Below are 15,154 nucleotides of genomic sequence, written 5' to 3'. Positions count from 1 at the left end.
AGGGGGGGGGGGGGGGGGGGGCGCGAAGTGTAACTTCATGAAGAGCTCACAATCAGTAGCATCAAATAAGGTTGGTCCATCTTAACAAATCAGTATCAGTCATCTGTATCTGAGGCACTAACATACAGTAAGCATATGCATATCACCCATACACACCCCCACCCCCTATAATTCAGTGATATCACTTATTACATTCAAGAACCACACACGTTTGTGTACAGTTTACTATATATATATTCTCTTATCTTTGAAAAAAAATACAAAGGATTTTGTGATTAAAAACAAAAATCTAAAGCTGTTAAGGATGGTCATTAGATGTGGATATAATCATTCATCCATTTTTTCCTCTATACCTCCAGTGCTCTTGGACTAGTTTTACCAAACTCAGTATCACATCCATTCAATGTATATAATGTGTATTTGTCTTGCCTTATCAAATCCACATCTTCATTGAAAAAACGTATGAAATATGATTTCACCACTTTTGACAAATGCAGTCATTGGGAATATTGTAATTTTTGCATATATATATATATATTATAATGAAGGCGTTGTGGACCTTGGCCCCAGATGCATGTTTTTCAGTATAATCAGTCTATTCTGGTCAAGCAACTTAAACATTCAGGCTGATTTAGAATAGACATAAGGAAACTTGCTGTAGAGAGTTTGCCCAGACACACACAAATTCTCAAACAGATGCACGAACAAACAAATAGAACATAACAAATACAGTAAACACACACACACACACCCACACACACACACAGAGCAGGGTATGCTAAGAGTGTACTGGTGAGTCTTGCTGGTGCCCAGGTGAGAAGGGCTGGCTGTCTCCTGGGAGTACTGGCATGGCTCCTTCACCAGGAGAAACTGGAACTACATTACCTAGGAATAATCAAATCAAACTTTATTTGTACGGCGCATTTCATACCAGGAGGTAAGACAATGTAGTCTGGGAAGTCCCGCCCCACTTCTTCCGGCCAAATTGATTTTGCCTCTGCAGTGGGTCTGGCCAACTTCGGATAGCCGTTCATTTCAAGATTTCCAGAATCCTTGGAGCCAATCACAAACTGGCTTTTGGCTACCTGGCGCGCCATTGGCGGATTTAAACTTACCACGGCTACGTTACAAAATCTACTGCACGGAGAGTTTTTAAACATTGGACATGGTGGCCGCCGAAGCACCGCAAAACTTCGATAAGGCAAGTTTTCTTTGAAAACAGAACAGAAACTTGCCCTGGAACAATTCATACAGAAAAAATATGTGTTTGCTTTATTACCGATCGTTGTATCGTTGTATAGTATCGTTGGTCTGATTGGTTAAAGGCGTGTCCAATTACGTGAATGAAGTGGATCGCTAATGAGTAGTTGGCCAGACTAACTGAGCAAATGGAATGCAGTGAAGGGGCAGGGAATTCCCAGACAAAAGACAATGTGCTTTACAGTAGGAATAAAAAGGGGGGGGGGGGGGGGGGGGGGTTACAAACACTTGTAAAGACACACAGATTTTTAAGGAGATAATTAAACAGGAAATGACATACTAACCATACTGGCACCGTGACTGCTCAGTACGGTTATTGTCAAACTAAGAGACAGCTGCTGGATATGTTTATGTCTTTGAGTCTGCTAGCAGTTGCTATTTCGGGTGAAATTTGGTTTTCTGTTAGCTAATCTGTGGCTAATTTGCCTTTGGTATATTAGAGTATGCTAATAGTTACTAGTACACTCAGCTTTCAGGGAATAGAGTTAAATATTTAGTTGTATATTATTTTTGAGTCTGCTACCAGTTGCTATTTCGGGCAAAATTCGGTTTTGGATGGCTAATCTGTGGCTTCTGTGGCCTTCGAGTCGTTCCCATTATCCACATGTATGTTAAAATCACCAGCGATAATAATCGTATTGTAGTTTGTGTGGATAATGGAGAGTAGTTCTGTAAAGTCTGTTAATTAAAGTGAGACATGGGCTTGGGTGGCCTATACACAGTTACTGTCAGAACAGTAGGCTGGCACTTAAGAACTTTGGCATGATATTCAAACGAGGCAAAATCATCAAACGAGATGCTCCTGCAGCACAGGGCATCTGCGGTTATGGTGGCTGTCCCACCCCCCTTTTTACCAGTTCTAATGGACTGAAAAAAGCTATAAATGGGAGGGGACGCTTCAATAAGAGCTGCAGACCCATTTATGTTTAGCCAGGTGAAAAGGGCAGGAAGCACATTCGATTTTAAACAAAGAAGCAGGGAAGCCTCCACTACCATACCAATCTCTGTGTTACTCTTACACCCACCACGTAGGTAATATCAACCTACTGTATTAATGATCTGCTTTTTCATTTTGACAGACTTGATCTCATGTTCTCACGCTCAAGATAAAATATTGACTCTCCTAAAAACATCAGTAAACTGAATCACAGCAATTGCACTGCCACAGCATGGCATGGGTTACAGAAAGTAGCCCATCCTTGTGAAACAAAAGGCATTCAAACCGAACAAAAAGAGACAAGAACCATGCAGATAAATCATGATCTCCCCTCACCTTTGACATCTGCTGCAGGCTCTGTCTTCTGCTGTTTCAGCTGGTCCATATGCTCCATCGCCTGCACAACCAATCAAACATCCATTAAAACAACACAACACTCACCCAAGGAAACAACATCAGACAACACAAAATCATCACACCATCAGAGTATTGCACTAAAGAGGATTACGCCATCAAAACATACTGTGTACAGCCCTGTTAGTACCTGCTGTAACTCTACTTTCTGTGCGTTGAGTGTCTCCTGTTGCCTCTCCAGCTCCTCCCTCTGTTTCTGCAGGTCTACAGTCTTCTGATTGAGGTCGTTCTCTTCCCGAGCCAGATGCTCCTCAAACTCCCTCATCTCCTGGTCCGTGTAGGCCTGATTCTGCTCCAGAGTCTGACACCAGTAACAGTAGAGTCAGGAACAATGATATCCTGGTTAAACTAGCTCTGATCAACTTCAGAAACAAGGCTGTCCATACACAAAATGTCAGTCAGTGTGGACACATGCGTCCAATTTCCGATTTCAGTCCGATTTAAATTGGATATTGGACACATGTGACTCCCCAGAACTAGATTCATTGTGTCCAACTTGAGTCCGACTGGACTCCGATGTAAACCCCCAGACACACGATTCGATTCCGCTGGTAATTGGACTGGGCGCGCATGTGTCTCTCGTATCTGATTCAAATTGGACAACAACAACTTTTGCACGTGCTTGAGATCGTGCCCACAGACATATACATGCATCATATATAATGTATATGATATGATAAACGCTGCTAGACGCTCAGTTCTTGTGCTCCCTCTCATTCACGTTGAAATACTGAAAGCGAAAGTGAAACTTAGAAACTGGAACGCAACTGTTTGGGACAGAACGCGCTAATTCAGTGAACAAATATTTTCTTATTACTTTTCCACCCGTTGTTAGTCATGTAATCCATTCATATCGATGTGAATCAATCAATACTAATACAACTTTAACTGTGGTGTGTTTTTGTTTCATTTCACAACGTATTTACTGTATAATTAACGGTTTTGTTTCATTTCACAACGTATTTACTGTATAATCAACGGTAGCAGATGTAAACATTCCGCATTTGATTTGAACTGATCTAGTTTTGTCACTTCCATGTGCTTTGAGATAGAGCAGTTAACCCCCCATGGAGACCCCATGGAGAGAATCGGATAGGATCGGAGTGCTGCCATCATGTGCCCGCACTGACTGTTAAGCAGAGGAGTATATGTGCGCTGCTCATCAAACGTCTCCTGAAGAGGGATCAAAGTGGATAGTGTCAAGAGTTTCTATGCTCTCTGAGGTAGTCATTAGTTCACATCTAAAGCTAAACCCCTTACATGTTTAAAATGTGTACATACTGACTCTGCTCTTAAACCTGACTATTTGATTTAGGAATCTGACCTCCCAGGGATCCGTGTCCAGAAACTCCTTCTTCTTAGTGGCAGCAATGAACTCCTGAAGGGACACCAGTCTGTCGTTGTTGGTGTCCACCTACAAACAACAGAGATGTTAAAATGAAGTGCTGAGCTTTAAGAGCAGGTTGCATTAGTTATCCACAGAGGTAATGGAGGTAAGAATGTATTTATAGGCAAGGGTCACTGCACAGACACATGACAGCCAATGAGCTATGTCCTCGTTTTGTGCAATGTTTGTCGATGCAGAGCCTATTTATGGTGTTGCATTTTATTAAATGTTACTATTGTGGCCATACTTGCATTTGCTGACATAATCTGTGAGATCTAATTTTTTGTTCAGTTTCTTGTGTACAAAATGATTCTTTTCTTTTAGTGGTTTAAATAAGCCACCACTCTTTCTCTCTCGCCCCTTGCAACCTGTGTTCACATCTGCTCACATCAAGGATTAAGTAAAATAGCAGTTTTCATAAGAGGCAAAGATTTCCCCATAAGACCAAAGCTGTGACTAGTTGCCCTCAAGGGACCACATTGTTTTTATTTAAGTCACAGAACACCTCTTTTGTTCTTTCCATAATCTCTCAATAAACAACAAATGATTTGGTGTCCAGCTGTTCAGTGAAATTCCATTGTTGCTGTGTTTTACTGCAAACATGTACTTGGAACTCTAATTCAATATAAAAACACCACACACTCACATCACTTACAGCAGGCACACACACACGCACATACATTCTTATGAGTCCAGCTGCAAAAATATCACATAGCAGCTGGGGAGCTTACTTACAGGATTGGTTTTGTGTGTACTTATGGATTCACCTCATTCATGACATGTTCTCTCATCCTTAGCCTCTCCTCTTCCATCTCGATCATGTCATCCTCCTCCTGGTTAGGGTCATAGATCTTCTCCAGCTACACACACACACACACACACACACACACACACACACACACACACACACACACACACACACACACACACACACAAAGTCTTGTGTTGGAGTTTTGATCATCCTCTATGGTTTTCCAATTTGCAATTACAACAGCATGTTTGTACAACTTTCTCTTGCTATCTAGCGATCAGGCCAACTGGTACAGAGTCACCACGGAGTACAAGTACTGACCTCTTTAGTGAATAGTGCTTCAAGCTCCTGCTCATCAAAGTAGCCATCTCCATTGGAATCTGTGAGCCCAGAAACACAGACACACGGATTAAACTTTCTATCTGCACACAAAGTTCAATCATTATTAACAATTTTTCCAAGATAAATGCACATAGAAATACTTAAATAAGGAAACAACAGACCAGCATTGACCAAAAAGATGTAGGCTTAACACTTGAAGGCTAAACATTTAAAGCATCAACCTGCAGCTAGGAAATCATACTTTGAAGTCCAGTTTGTGGGTTGTGGGCTGTGGTTTTTGGAAACGGTGCATGGGCTTTGCAACCAAGCTATTTAAGGACATTACCATGCAAGCTGAAAAATGTCCTTGGGTCAAAGTCCTCAGGGTCCAAACCATCCCCTTCTTGCCATACCTCCTTCAGCTGGTCCTGACTTCCCTTCAAACACACACACAGATTAAAGCTGGTTACAAACACCACCAAGATCATGGGTGTGATTTAGGGCTGGACAATTTGGGAAAATAATCTAATTGCGACTCCCTCCCCCCCCCCCCACACTATTGCGATTGCGATTTAATATGGAATTTCTTTATTTGATCCTCTTTTTTCCCCCCAACAAAACATATTGAAGTACTTTAAACAGTCATTGTAATTATAACCTCAAGGCATGCACTTTTTAAACACTGTGTGCAAAATTACCATCTTAAGACATTTTGTATTTTTTTTTCTACCACGTTGAAATCACACACGTTGACGCACGTTCAGCCCAATTGATTTTGAGTTTGATTTCCAGGGAGCATCTAAAAAAATGTATAAATGTAAATGTAATATATATATATATATATATATATACATGTGTGTGTGTGTGTGTGTGTGTGTCTTCCTCACAGGGTGGTTGACTTTGGGATGGTCTGCATGCTTCCGCCTCATCTCCTCGTAGTGTTCCTCCTCTTTCCTCCTGGTCTCTTCATCTAGTGTCTTCAGGTGCTCACGTCTCTCGTGCTCCTTCCTCATCTCATGGCGTTTAAAATCCTCGTGCCGCTCCTTGTCAAAGTTCTCCAGGTCACTCGTGGCCTGAGGGGCAGAAGCTGTCAGTGAAAAGCAATGAGCACAAGCAAAGCACAGGCACAAAGCACCACTACAAACACAACACAACATACTGCAACTATACACAGACTAAACAGATTCTTCCACAAACACCCTTTAACTACACAAATACAAATCATATTACAACAAAACAGATACGTCAACAGAAACTGCAAAACAGAAACTACAGACAGATGATACAAACCCAGTCTATGCATCATCTACAGATTTGTATTACAGCCAGTGAGTTGTGTGTGTACTGCACCATTCATTAATGAGTTTATAATGCTATATGACAAACTGTAGCCTACCATGCATGTAGACTAAACATTCTTGTGAGATATAAACCAGGCAAGTCATGGTCACAATTGCCTGTGATGTAAAATCTATTTTCATGTGCTAAGCTGGTGCAGCATGGGCTCAAAATGGATGCAGTGAAGTTCACTGAATGAGCCCCAATAATGACAGTAACAGTCAAAACAAGTCTTACTGATTTGATGAGTCGGTCCAGGTCCTCCACCTCAAACGTGTGCGGGTTCATGTGGTTCAGATGCTCAAACTGCCTCAGAAGAGCCTCATAGTCCATTGTCAAACCTGCAGACATGAGGTGAAGGATGACTTACAAACCTTCCAAAACTCATGATTAAATTGGACTGGGATATACAGTAGCATCTAGTCCAGTCTTCTCAAACAGAAGCATTTCGATTCAAGGCAAAATGTAAAAATATGCCCCATGTGACAAATTTGAAATACATGTCCATTTGAGTCAGCGGCGTAATAACGACTTAACCGAGTGCAAACCAGCCATCGGAGGTCCCCTTGCCGTCGTATCGTCCGGCGAAACTTAAGATGTTGCGACTTTGAGAGGCACAGGCAAATGTACTTGTGATGTACAATACACATTAAGAGTTGCTACAATATGTTGTCATGAAAACCATAAGGCGTATAAAAAACATAACATGCATGACGTTTAGAATGGCATCCTACGAGCCTTGCGTTGAGCAAAATGATCAACAATTTCAGAAATGTTCAACTCCCTGGCCCGGATGCTTTCGATGGACAGGGTAGCTAATCCACTCAGTATCTACTGCCCAATACTGCTCTTAAGTAGGTCTTAATCATCTGTTGTAAGAAAATGATCGCTATGCTGTGGCTACGGTCAAAAGGTACGGTAAGAAACAATAGCAGAGCCGTGCACACCTCGCCAAATGCTGATGTAACCAAGTGGTTATCAACAATCTAAGTTGCTATCTGTTGCACTCATGACTGCTGAGAAATCGCTGCTTTAAAAGCAGGGCGTGAACTATAGGAGTTGCGCTGGAAACGTGGGCGCAATGTCCCTGTCATAGTGGTCAGACAAAACGTTTGCCTTTCCAAACAGCTCATCATCTCCTGCGAGTTGAAGGGTACTGGGGTGTAAAGCATAGAAGACATGACAGGTTGCTCGCGTACTACTGAATCTTTGGGAAAGCTGGCTGATTACGATTACGTCTAGATTTAGCTATTTTCCGACTACATCCTGCAAAATAGTTTACAATATCTAACCTGGCTGCTGCCTTAGCCTATATGCCTATACGTGTATTGTATGACGTTTAATAGCCATGTCTAAATGCATTCCATTAGGCTATACCAGACAGTAAAGGTTATGTGATTAGCCTACCCTGGTGGGCCCCATTGCTGTTGGGCTGGGGGTCAGACGTAGCGCTATCCTGAACACTCCTCGCCACAAATCCAAATGAAAATAATGTTGGCAGTTTTGCCACCCTTTCCTCCTGCTCTTTGCGTTTGTGCCGCTTCCTGCAGCCACTTTTGTGTTTGAAGGGCATGGGGTAGCCTACTTCTCGCTTACTCAACACGCAATGCAACACAACACAGGATGGGAAACACTCCGGAGAGGTGGGCGTACTATTATCTTCATTTGGATTTGTGGTGAGGAGTGTTCAGGATAACGCTACCTCTGACCCTTCAACTCGCAGTACCCTTCAACTTGCAGGAGATGATGAGCTGTTTGGAAAGGCAAAAGTTTTGTCTGACCACTATGACGGGGACATTGCGCCCACGTTTCTAGCGCAACTCCTATAGTTCACGCCCTGCTTTTAAAGCAGCGATTTCTCAGCAGTCATGAGGGCACACCTCGCCGAATGCTGATGTAACCGAGGAGTTGCGCTGGAAACGTGGGCGCAATGTCCCTGTCATAGTGGTCAGACAAAAGCGGGCCCCCTTTCGCCACGGGCCCTAGTGCAGCTGCACACCCTGCACTCCCTATAGTTACGCCACTGATTTGAGGTACTTCTGACTAGTAATGCTTCTACACAAATCCAATCACTACACCTAGTCAACTTTACACTGCTACGTGAAGCATAAGAAATGCCAAAAATAAACAGGAATTCTCTACAACTGAGGTGCAACTGGCTGAACTGCTGCAACATCCCTGCTGAACTATATATAAAATCTTGAGGAGTCCTGAGATGGTGATGGTTCATTATATGGTCCAGGTTGTCTATTCTAGGCAGAAAATGCCAAGGACTTATCTAGCACATGGGCCAGTGTAACAAAGCAAAGATTATCAACTGTTTAGAAGCACTACACTAATATGCACATGATGTAGAATTCATTCAGAATACCAGCCTCAGTGACACTTCATAGCCCCTGATTCCATTGAACTTTAAATGTAACAGTCTTCACAACAAAAAAAAACATTGAAAAGGCAGGAAATTACATTACATTAAAGTGAACCTTGGGAAAGTTGTGATAAGAGGCAAGCACCACTCCAGCAAGGTTACACAAACTCAATAGCTGACCATTTCCTCCATTTGACAACCCTGTAATATAGACCAACTAACTCTTGAAAAGGACTAGATGGTGTATCTGACATGAACTTGTTCTACAGAGGTACACACTCATACTGGCCAGACGTACCTTTCCCTCCCTCCATGTCCTGCTTGGCTCTGATGAGTGTACGGAGCCGGTTCACCTCCTGCCTTTTCAGCTCGTCCAGTTTGGTTCTTACGTGGTGGCTTACAAAATCAAGTTCTTTTGCAAGCTGCCCTTGCTGTAATAACACACACACACACACACACACACACACACACACACACACACACACACACACACACACACACACACACACACACACACACACACACACACACACACACATTAATGATCACTTCACTACCTATCAGGGTGACTGGGTTATTGCCTAGACAGAGGCTGTGGGCTAACAAGAAAAGACGACTCTGTGAGCGCTGGCCTTTAAGTGTGTAAACAGAGCAGCAGCTGAGCAAACCCTGGCTAACATCTGTCATATTTAACCAGATGGACCCAGTTGAAATCCACTCTCGTGTTTTTCTCATACCTTGATGGCCTCCATGTCAGTGTTGTGGAGCTTCTCCCTAAAGTGTGGGTCCTTCTCCAGAAAGTCAATCACCTCTCTCAGATAGCGGTCATAGTGGAGTCCAGTGTCCTGTAAATAAATGTAAGCACAGATCATTTAAAGGGCAAGTTAAGGTTAGCAGTGTATCTTTGGCAAACACTGGCTGTTTTGAAACTCTGGCCTTTTCCTGTCAATATTCCCTCCTACGCTCTTTTCGAGTAGACATCCACACGCACGATGGACATGCCTCCTTGTCCTTACTGGTTTGACTGTAGGACTCCACATAATTTTCTGGCAATTAAGTTAGTATATTTAGCGTAATTTAAAAGACTATTTTATTTAAGCGCATTTTAGACCGAAGACACCTACATGTAAGACTATTTCATGGCAAAACAAGAATTGTAAGATCAATAAAATAAATAAATAAAGATACATAGATGTAAATAACAAAACAAGATGTTACAAATGCACATGTGAATTAACATGCTAAAACCTATTTGTAGCGGCACCTATTCAAAGTACCTTGTGGAGCAGGGCAGTAGAGTAAAATATGCTTCATTGACAGAGGTGGCCAGATAATTTGTTTTCCAATGATTACTGAGCTGTATAGCAGATGCATTGAATGATTGCTTTGCAATACAAGGCAATAAAACACTTTTGAATTTGAATTAGAAAAAAAGCTGACTGAAAAAGACCCTCTGGGAAGAAACTATAGGTGAAGGGGAAAATTCCAACAAATCACAAAAAGTGTTAAAATTGCTGACCCCACCTTGGGTCATGTTACGGTTAAGACATTATGAAGGTAAAGGTAATCCGATTTTTCACAGCACAAAAGGACTTTGCGCAGGTAAGCGCATGAACGGGATACATGAATGCCTTCTTTGTTCGGGAAGTTAGACTTCAGGTCTTTGTGTGTTGCGTTATTGTGATTAAGTATGGCTGTATAAAAGTTATGTCAAGAATATGTTTCTTAGTTCGATGCTATTCATAATATAATGAGCATATTGCCCTACGGTCCATCTCTATGGGCAGTAGCAGATTAGACGTAATTTCCATTTTCATGTTATTCTTTTAATCTGCTGTGAATTCACAGCACTTTTCCTTTTCCTGAAGGCTTGGTCTGTATTAAGTCACTGTACACTTAAATTTAAGAATAGTCCTTTATGTTCCTGCCTTAAACAAGCCCAGAGTTAAACACATAACAGTGTACCCTGCTGGCGTGACCAAACAGCTATGCTGTACCAGAACAGCAACATATAAACTACACAGCCACAAGTTGGTACAAACTAAAGCTGTTCAAATAAATAATATCGTAGTGCACCTTATGAGCTTCAGATGCCATTTTGAAAGGCTATTTTTTTTGCAAGGGCAGAACTGGGTCTCACATCCCGACCAATCCCTTCCTGTGACTTACTGCGCTCTCTGGTGGGTCCAGCTTCTCTGACGGGGGGTCGACTTTTTTGTTGTCCAGGGCGATGGGCACAGCGTCCGTACACACCCATATACACATGAACAGCACCAGCCAAAAGCGATGTTGTGTGCCTCTACGTGTCCACATCTGTGAAATAGAGGCGAAAGGTGGAACTGACTTGTGGGAAAGGACATTGGTGTGGATGCAATGGATATGCTCCACTTCCAATACAGAGTTGGTATCTGTAGACAGCTAGACTGGCAGACAAAACATCCATCCTCTGACCATGGCAAGTGGAAGGCTATACAGTTAAATAAAAACTATCCTTGGAGGGATTATTTTTTGCAGAAGTAAAACTGTTATGTTGTAATGCTGTGTGGGTCACAATCCCACTCATTTGTAATATTCACTTCCTCCAAGAATGGAGAGCTCTTTTCAAACCACTGAACTTTAACAAGACAATCAATTATCATGAATCATAATAATAATGATAGATAGATATAATTATGGGCTATGCATACCACTCACAAATTTAGATTTTTGGCTCACCTAAACAAGAATGTTTAGACGTGAAAATATTTGAAGGCCAATTAACCATCAAAATGCACAAAGGGCTTGTGTACTTGAGAGAAATGCCTTGGTGTTAAGCTTAATCTTCAATGGAACCTCCCTCAGACCAATCACGCCTTTGTTACTCGTGTTGGATAAATCTCTCACACACTTTTGAGTTAGCATTTTAAAAAGTAATTCCATAAAATACTAACATTTTACCTGTCACCTCAAGTTAGATCTTATAAACTACTTAATGTGAGAAGGGTTTTCATAAACCCGTGCGCAAACAAACGTTGTCTAGCGCATTTATCTGGAACGTGATTATCGAGGGCTAGCCTACTCCTCTCCTTCCACAGAGACCATCAGCGGTCGACTATACCCACAGCCGTTAGAAACATAAACAGAGTCGCATGATAAACTTCCAGAAAAACAGAAAGAAACCCAACTACTACTTCCCTCGCCTTCCCTTCAACATATCCCTCTTGCTTACCTCTCTCACTCTATGGTTCCTCAGGATTTGGTATTACCGAGCTGATTAAGGCTTGTTTCCACCTGTCATCTCCAAGTCGAATGTCGGTGGCTAGAGATGCAACCTTCAAAGTGCCGTACAACTCGGGGGCCACGCCTCCAGGGAAGTATCATTGGCCAGCAAGCTTTACTTCCTTGTTTATGACACTCATGTTGGACATCTATTGAGTGTTCAATTTGTCAATCAAACAGTCATGCACAGACCTCCCTGACGCAAGAGGAAAAGGTACGTGGCGTTCAGAGAGGCAATGACATGAATAAATGAATCAGTCTGTTGCAAATATCTGACAATCCCTCATTATCAAGTAAACATGATGTCATTTGACGAACATTTTCGATGACAAAAATAAACACACGCTCTAAGGATATTTTGTTAAAATTGTAAGCAAACTGACAGCCCCAGACACTAAATATAAGTCAGCCTAAGAATGAACTCAAGATAAACAAAGTTGTTCATTTTAACGTAAGAAAAGGACGTACTGAAAAAGTACGTAGACAATATTTAACAGTGTAGACGAGCGATTGTTTATCACTCCTATTCAGAGCCCGTATTTTATTTTTGTATTCCACAAACAAAAACTACAGCCCTGTCTTTATCATTTTATTAATCTGTTTGGCTTTTTGTTGCCATCCATACAGGATATGTCTGTAAGCGAGATTTTTAAGGGAGTTTAATTCAAGAGCACGGTAGACACCAGAAGCCCGCTGTTTTCATTTTAACAAGTTTTAATTATGAACCCTGTGTTGGCTCAATACGGAATTAGGTCCAGACTGCGCTTCTACCTGTCCAACCGTTATAGCAATTACTCGTGTTTGCCACGCAGCGGCCACAGAACACTTTGAGCAAGTGACTCCAACTAATCACAAGATGTCGCTGTTTCCCTATGGTTCCCACTGGCTACGCCAAGCGTAAACTTCACTGAACAGGAACTGACGTTGTGTTCAGACTAGATGGACAAATTTTCCTACAGCAGAAAAATGGAGAGCAGCAAAGACCGAACAGTTTGAAGGTTGGTGGCGATTTTTATTTGCAAAAGATACATAGTTAAGCAGTAAAGGTATAGCTTTATGGTATATTATTTACATTATGGGCAGACATTTGTCTGATTTATATGTTCTCTGTGTTGCTCGCTTACTTTGTTGGCAGGTTACTAAGTTGATGGTAGAAATTTTATTTACTGGAAAGTTTGGGAACAAACTTATTGGGATTTCACCTCTGGAGTAACTTAGGTTGCTTGTAAACAAAACTGTTGATCAGCTGATTCCGAAATCCAAACCACATATCTTTGAATCTACTCTTTGGCTAAATCCGGTCCACCCAAAATATCTAATGTTCGTTTTTTTGCAACTGGCAATGTAGCCAGCTAGCTGCAACAATTATTTTCAAGCTAGTTGGCTGATTTAACTTTAATTCTTTCCACACTGAACTTCGCTAACTTCGTTTGCTTTGCGTTTGCAAAACATTGTAGCGAGGCAGCCAACTACTTATTTCTTCTTATTCAGGCTTTAATTTTGAGTTTATTGCATTGAGTGTTAAGGAATTAATGCTAACTGTTGTCAGTGTTGTAGTCAGATTATACCTGAGCTGGTACTGTGTCTGGAATTTCACTTTGCCTGACTTTTAGAGCCAACAGCGCTGAACAATACATATATTTGCAAAAAACAAGGAATGAAAAGATGGACTTTTGCTCGTCTTCAGTGATGTGAACAGAGTTGAGATGAGTTTGGCACTGTCTGCTTGCGCCTGGTATTCTCGTCATTCTCAAAGCAAGCACTTCTACCTAAACGGCTGATGAGCAAAACCATACACCGTTGGTTGTGAAGTCAAGTGAGTAGTACGTCGGAAATTTGACACAGGCACCTACAAGCATGGCAATACACGATGTACTTGTGTCCCGAATGAGAAATACACGGGCCTCACGACGTCCCATTTCATATTTGCATTTAGGGAAATATTTCCAGAGGCAGTCTGTGGCCTTTCAGATTTACTCTAAGAAGATGGGGTGTGCTAATGCATTGCTACTACTGGAATGTGTGAACTTTGATATGGGTTGTCTTGCGGCCATTGTCGATGGGTATCTCCCTCCCTGTCTTTAAAAGTTGCTGATGTAAGCTGCCATACACAGACTGGAGCAGGTCGCTCACACGAGTTTCACTGTGTTTCAATGAGATAGGGACGTTTTTACTTCTCCTAATGTGAGACTGTGATTTATATCTCTCTGAAGAAAGACGAATGATTCATAGAAAGCAGTTCGTTCAAGCAGATTGAAGGAGACCTGGATTGTTCTTGTGGACAAAGTTATGACACTCGACATATTGGTGTGGCCAAAGGTATAGCGCGAAATGGGCTAGAGTGTTATCGTAAGTTATCAGGTTTTCCATCATGGATGCAGAATGAATGAGAATTGGTCTTCTGGTGGATAGAGGATAGACTGAAGAGCGTGGGCCTGTTCGTGAGGCTACAGGCAGGAGAGAGTCGACTGTGTGGATATGCAGTCAGTCTATATGGCGTCTCTGACTGTGATTCTTATTTATAGAGGTGAGCTTGATGCACACACATTTAGCCTTTTCAAAAAGTGATGGAACTTGGGAACATCCCTGTGCTATCTGTAGGTAGTAAAATGGGGGGTTGGGGTGCACACACTAAGTTCAAGTGAGGATGATGCGAGCTATTGGACATTGTTGTGTCTTGGGGAGGTTCTTTGGTATGGCGGTACAGTCGACTGCAGACAGCTACGATGTAGAGATCTGTACGCTGTGTCCTGCACTTCTCTCCACCAGCTGTGCAGTCCACACGTCCCGCTCTACCTTACTCAAGATGGAGGCACCTATAAATAAACCACAGACCCCTCTCACTGGGAGAAACAGTGGGTCATTCGGTACCTCAAGAGGTGGTAGGAATTTGCTGTGCATTTTGTGCATTGTGAAGCTATTGGTAATTGCTGTTCTTTTCTTGGTATTTTGGAGAAATTTGTTTTCATTCAGAGTGGCTGATATTGTGATTGAAGCCTACATCATGTATCATACTCTCATTGTTCAAGGTTGGCTATAAGCAAGACTAGCGGACTACACAAACATATGAGCAGGTGGATGATAAGAAAGACCAGTAGTGAAGTAGTGGCTTGGTTTTAT

At 42.0% G+C, this 15,154-nt stretch overlaps 2 protein-coding genes across 2 annotated transcripts in view; one reads left to right on the top strand and one right to left on the bottom strand.

The window, feature by feature from the left end:
• Window positions 1-778: 778 nt before the first annotated feature.
• On the bottom strand, window positions 779-11,089 carry LOC308367689 (nucleobindin-2-like; the record flags this gene model as incomplete). Its single annotated transcript, XM_080841671.1, has 12 exons — window positions 779-885; window positions 2,534-2,594; window positions 2,742-2,912; window positions 3,936-4,025; window positions 4,766-4,858; window positions 5,071-5,129; window positions 5,417-5,507; window positions 5,958-6,143; window positions 6,646-6,749; window positions 9,075-9,207; window positions 9,514-9,621; window positions 10,946-11,089. 12 exons carry the CDS (start codon window positions 11,087-11,089, stop codon window positions 779-781), a joined length of 1,347 nt encoding a protein of 448 aa, XP_080697797.1.
• A 1,887-nt stretch (window positions 11,090-12,976) lies between these two features.
• The window catches only part of pik3c2a (phosphatidylinositol-4-phosphate 3-kinase, catalytic subunit type 2 alpha), a 43,281-nt gene continuing 41,103 nt past the window's right edge, over window positions 12,977-15,154 (top strand). Inside the window, exon 1 of the mRNA XM_080842379.1 lies at window positions 12,977-13,032. The gene's annotated coding sequence lies outside the window, so the exon portion shown is untranslated. The remainder of the gene's footprint in view (window positions 13,033-15,154) is intronic.

This window comes from Sprattus sprattus, assembly GCF_963457725.1.
Source record: "Sprattus sprattus genome assembly, chromosome: 7".
NCBI lineage: Eukaryota > Metazoa > Chordata > Actinopteri > Clupeiformes > Clupeidae > Sprattus > Sprattus sprattus.
Note: the sequence above shows the minus strand (reverse complement) of the source record. Positions and strands in the feature narration are given on the sequence as shown.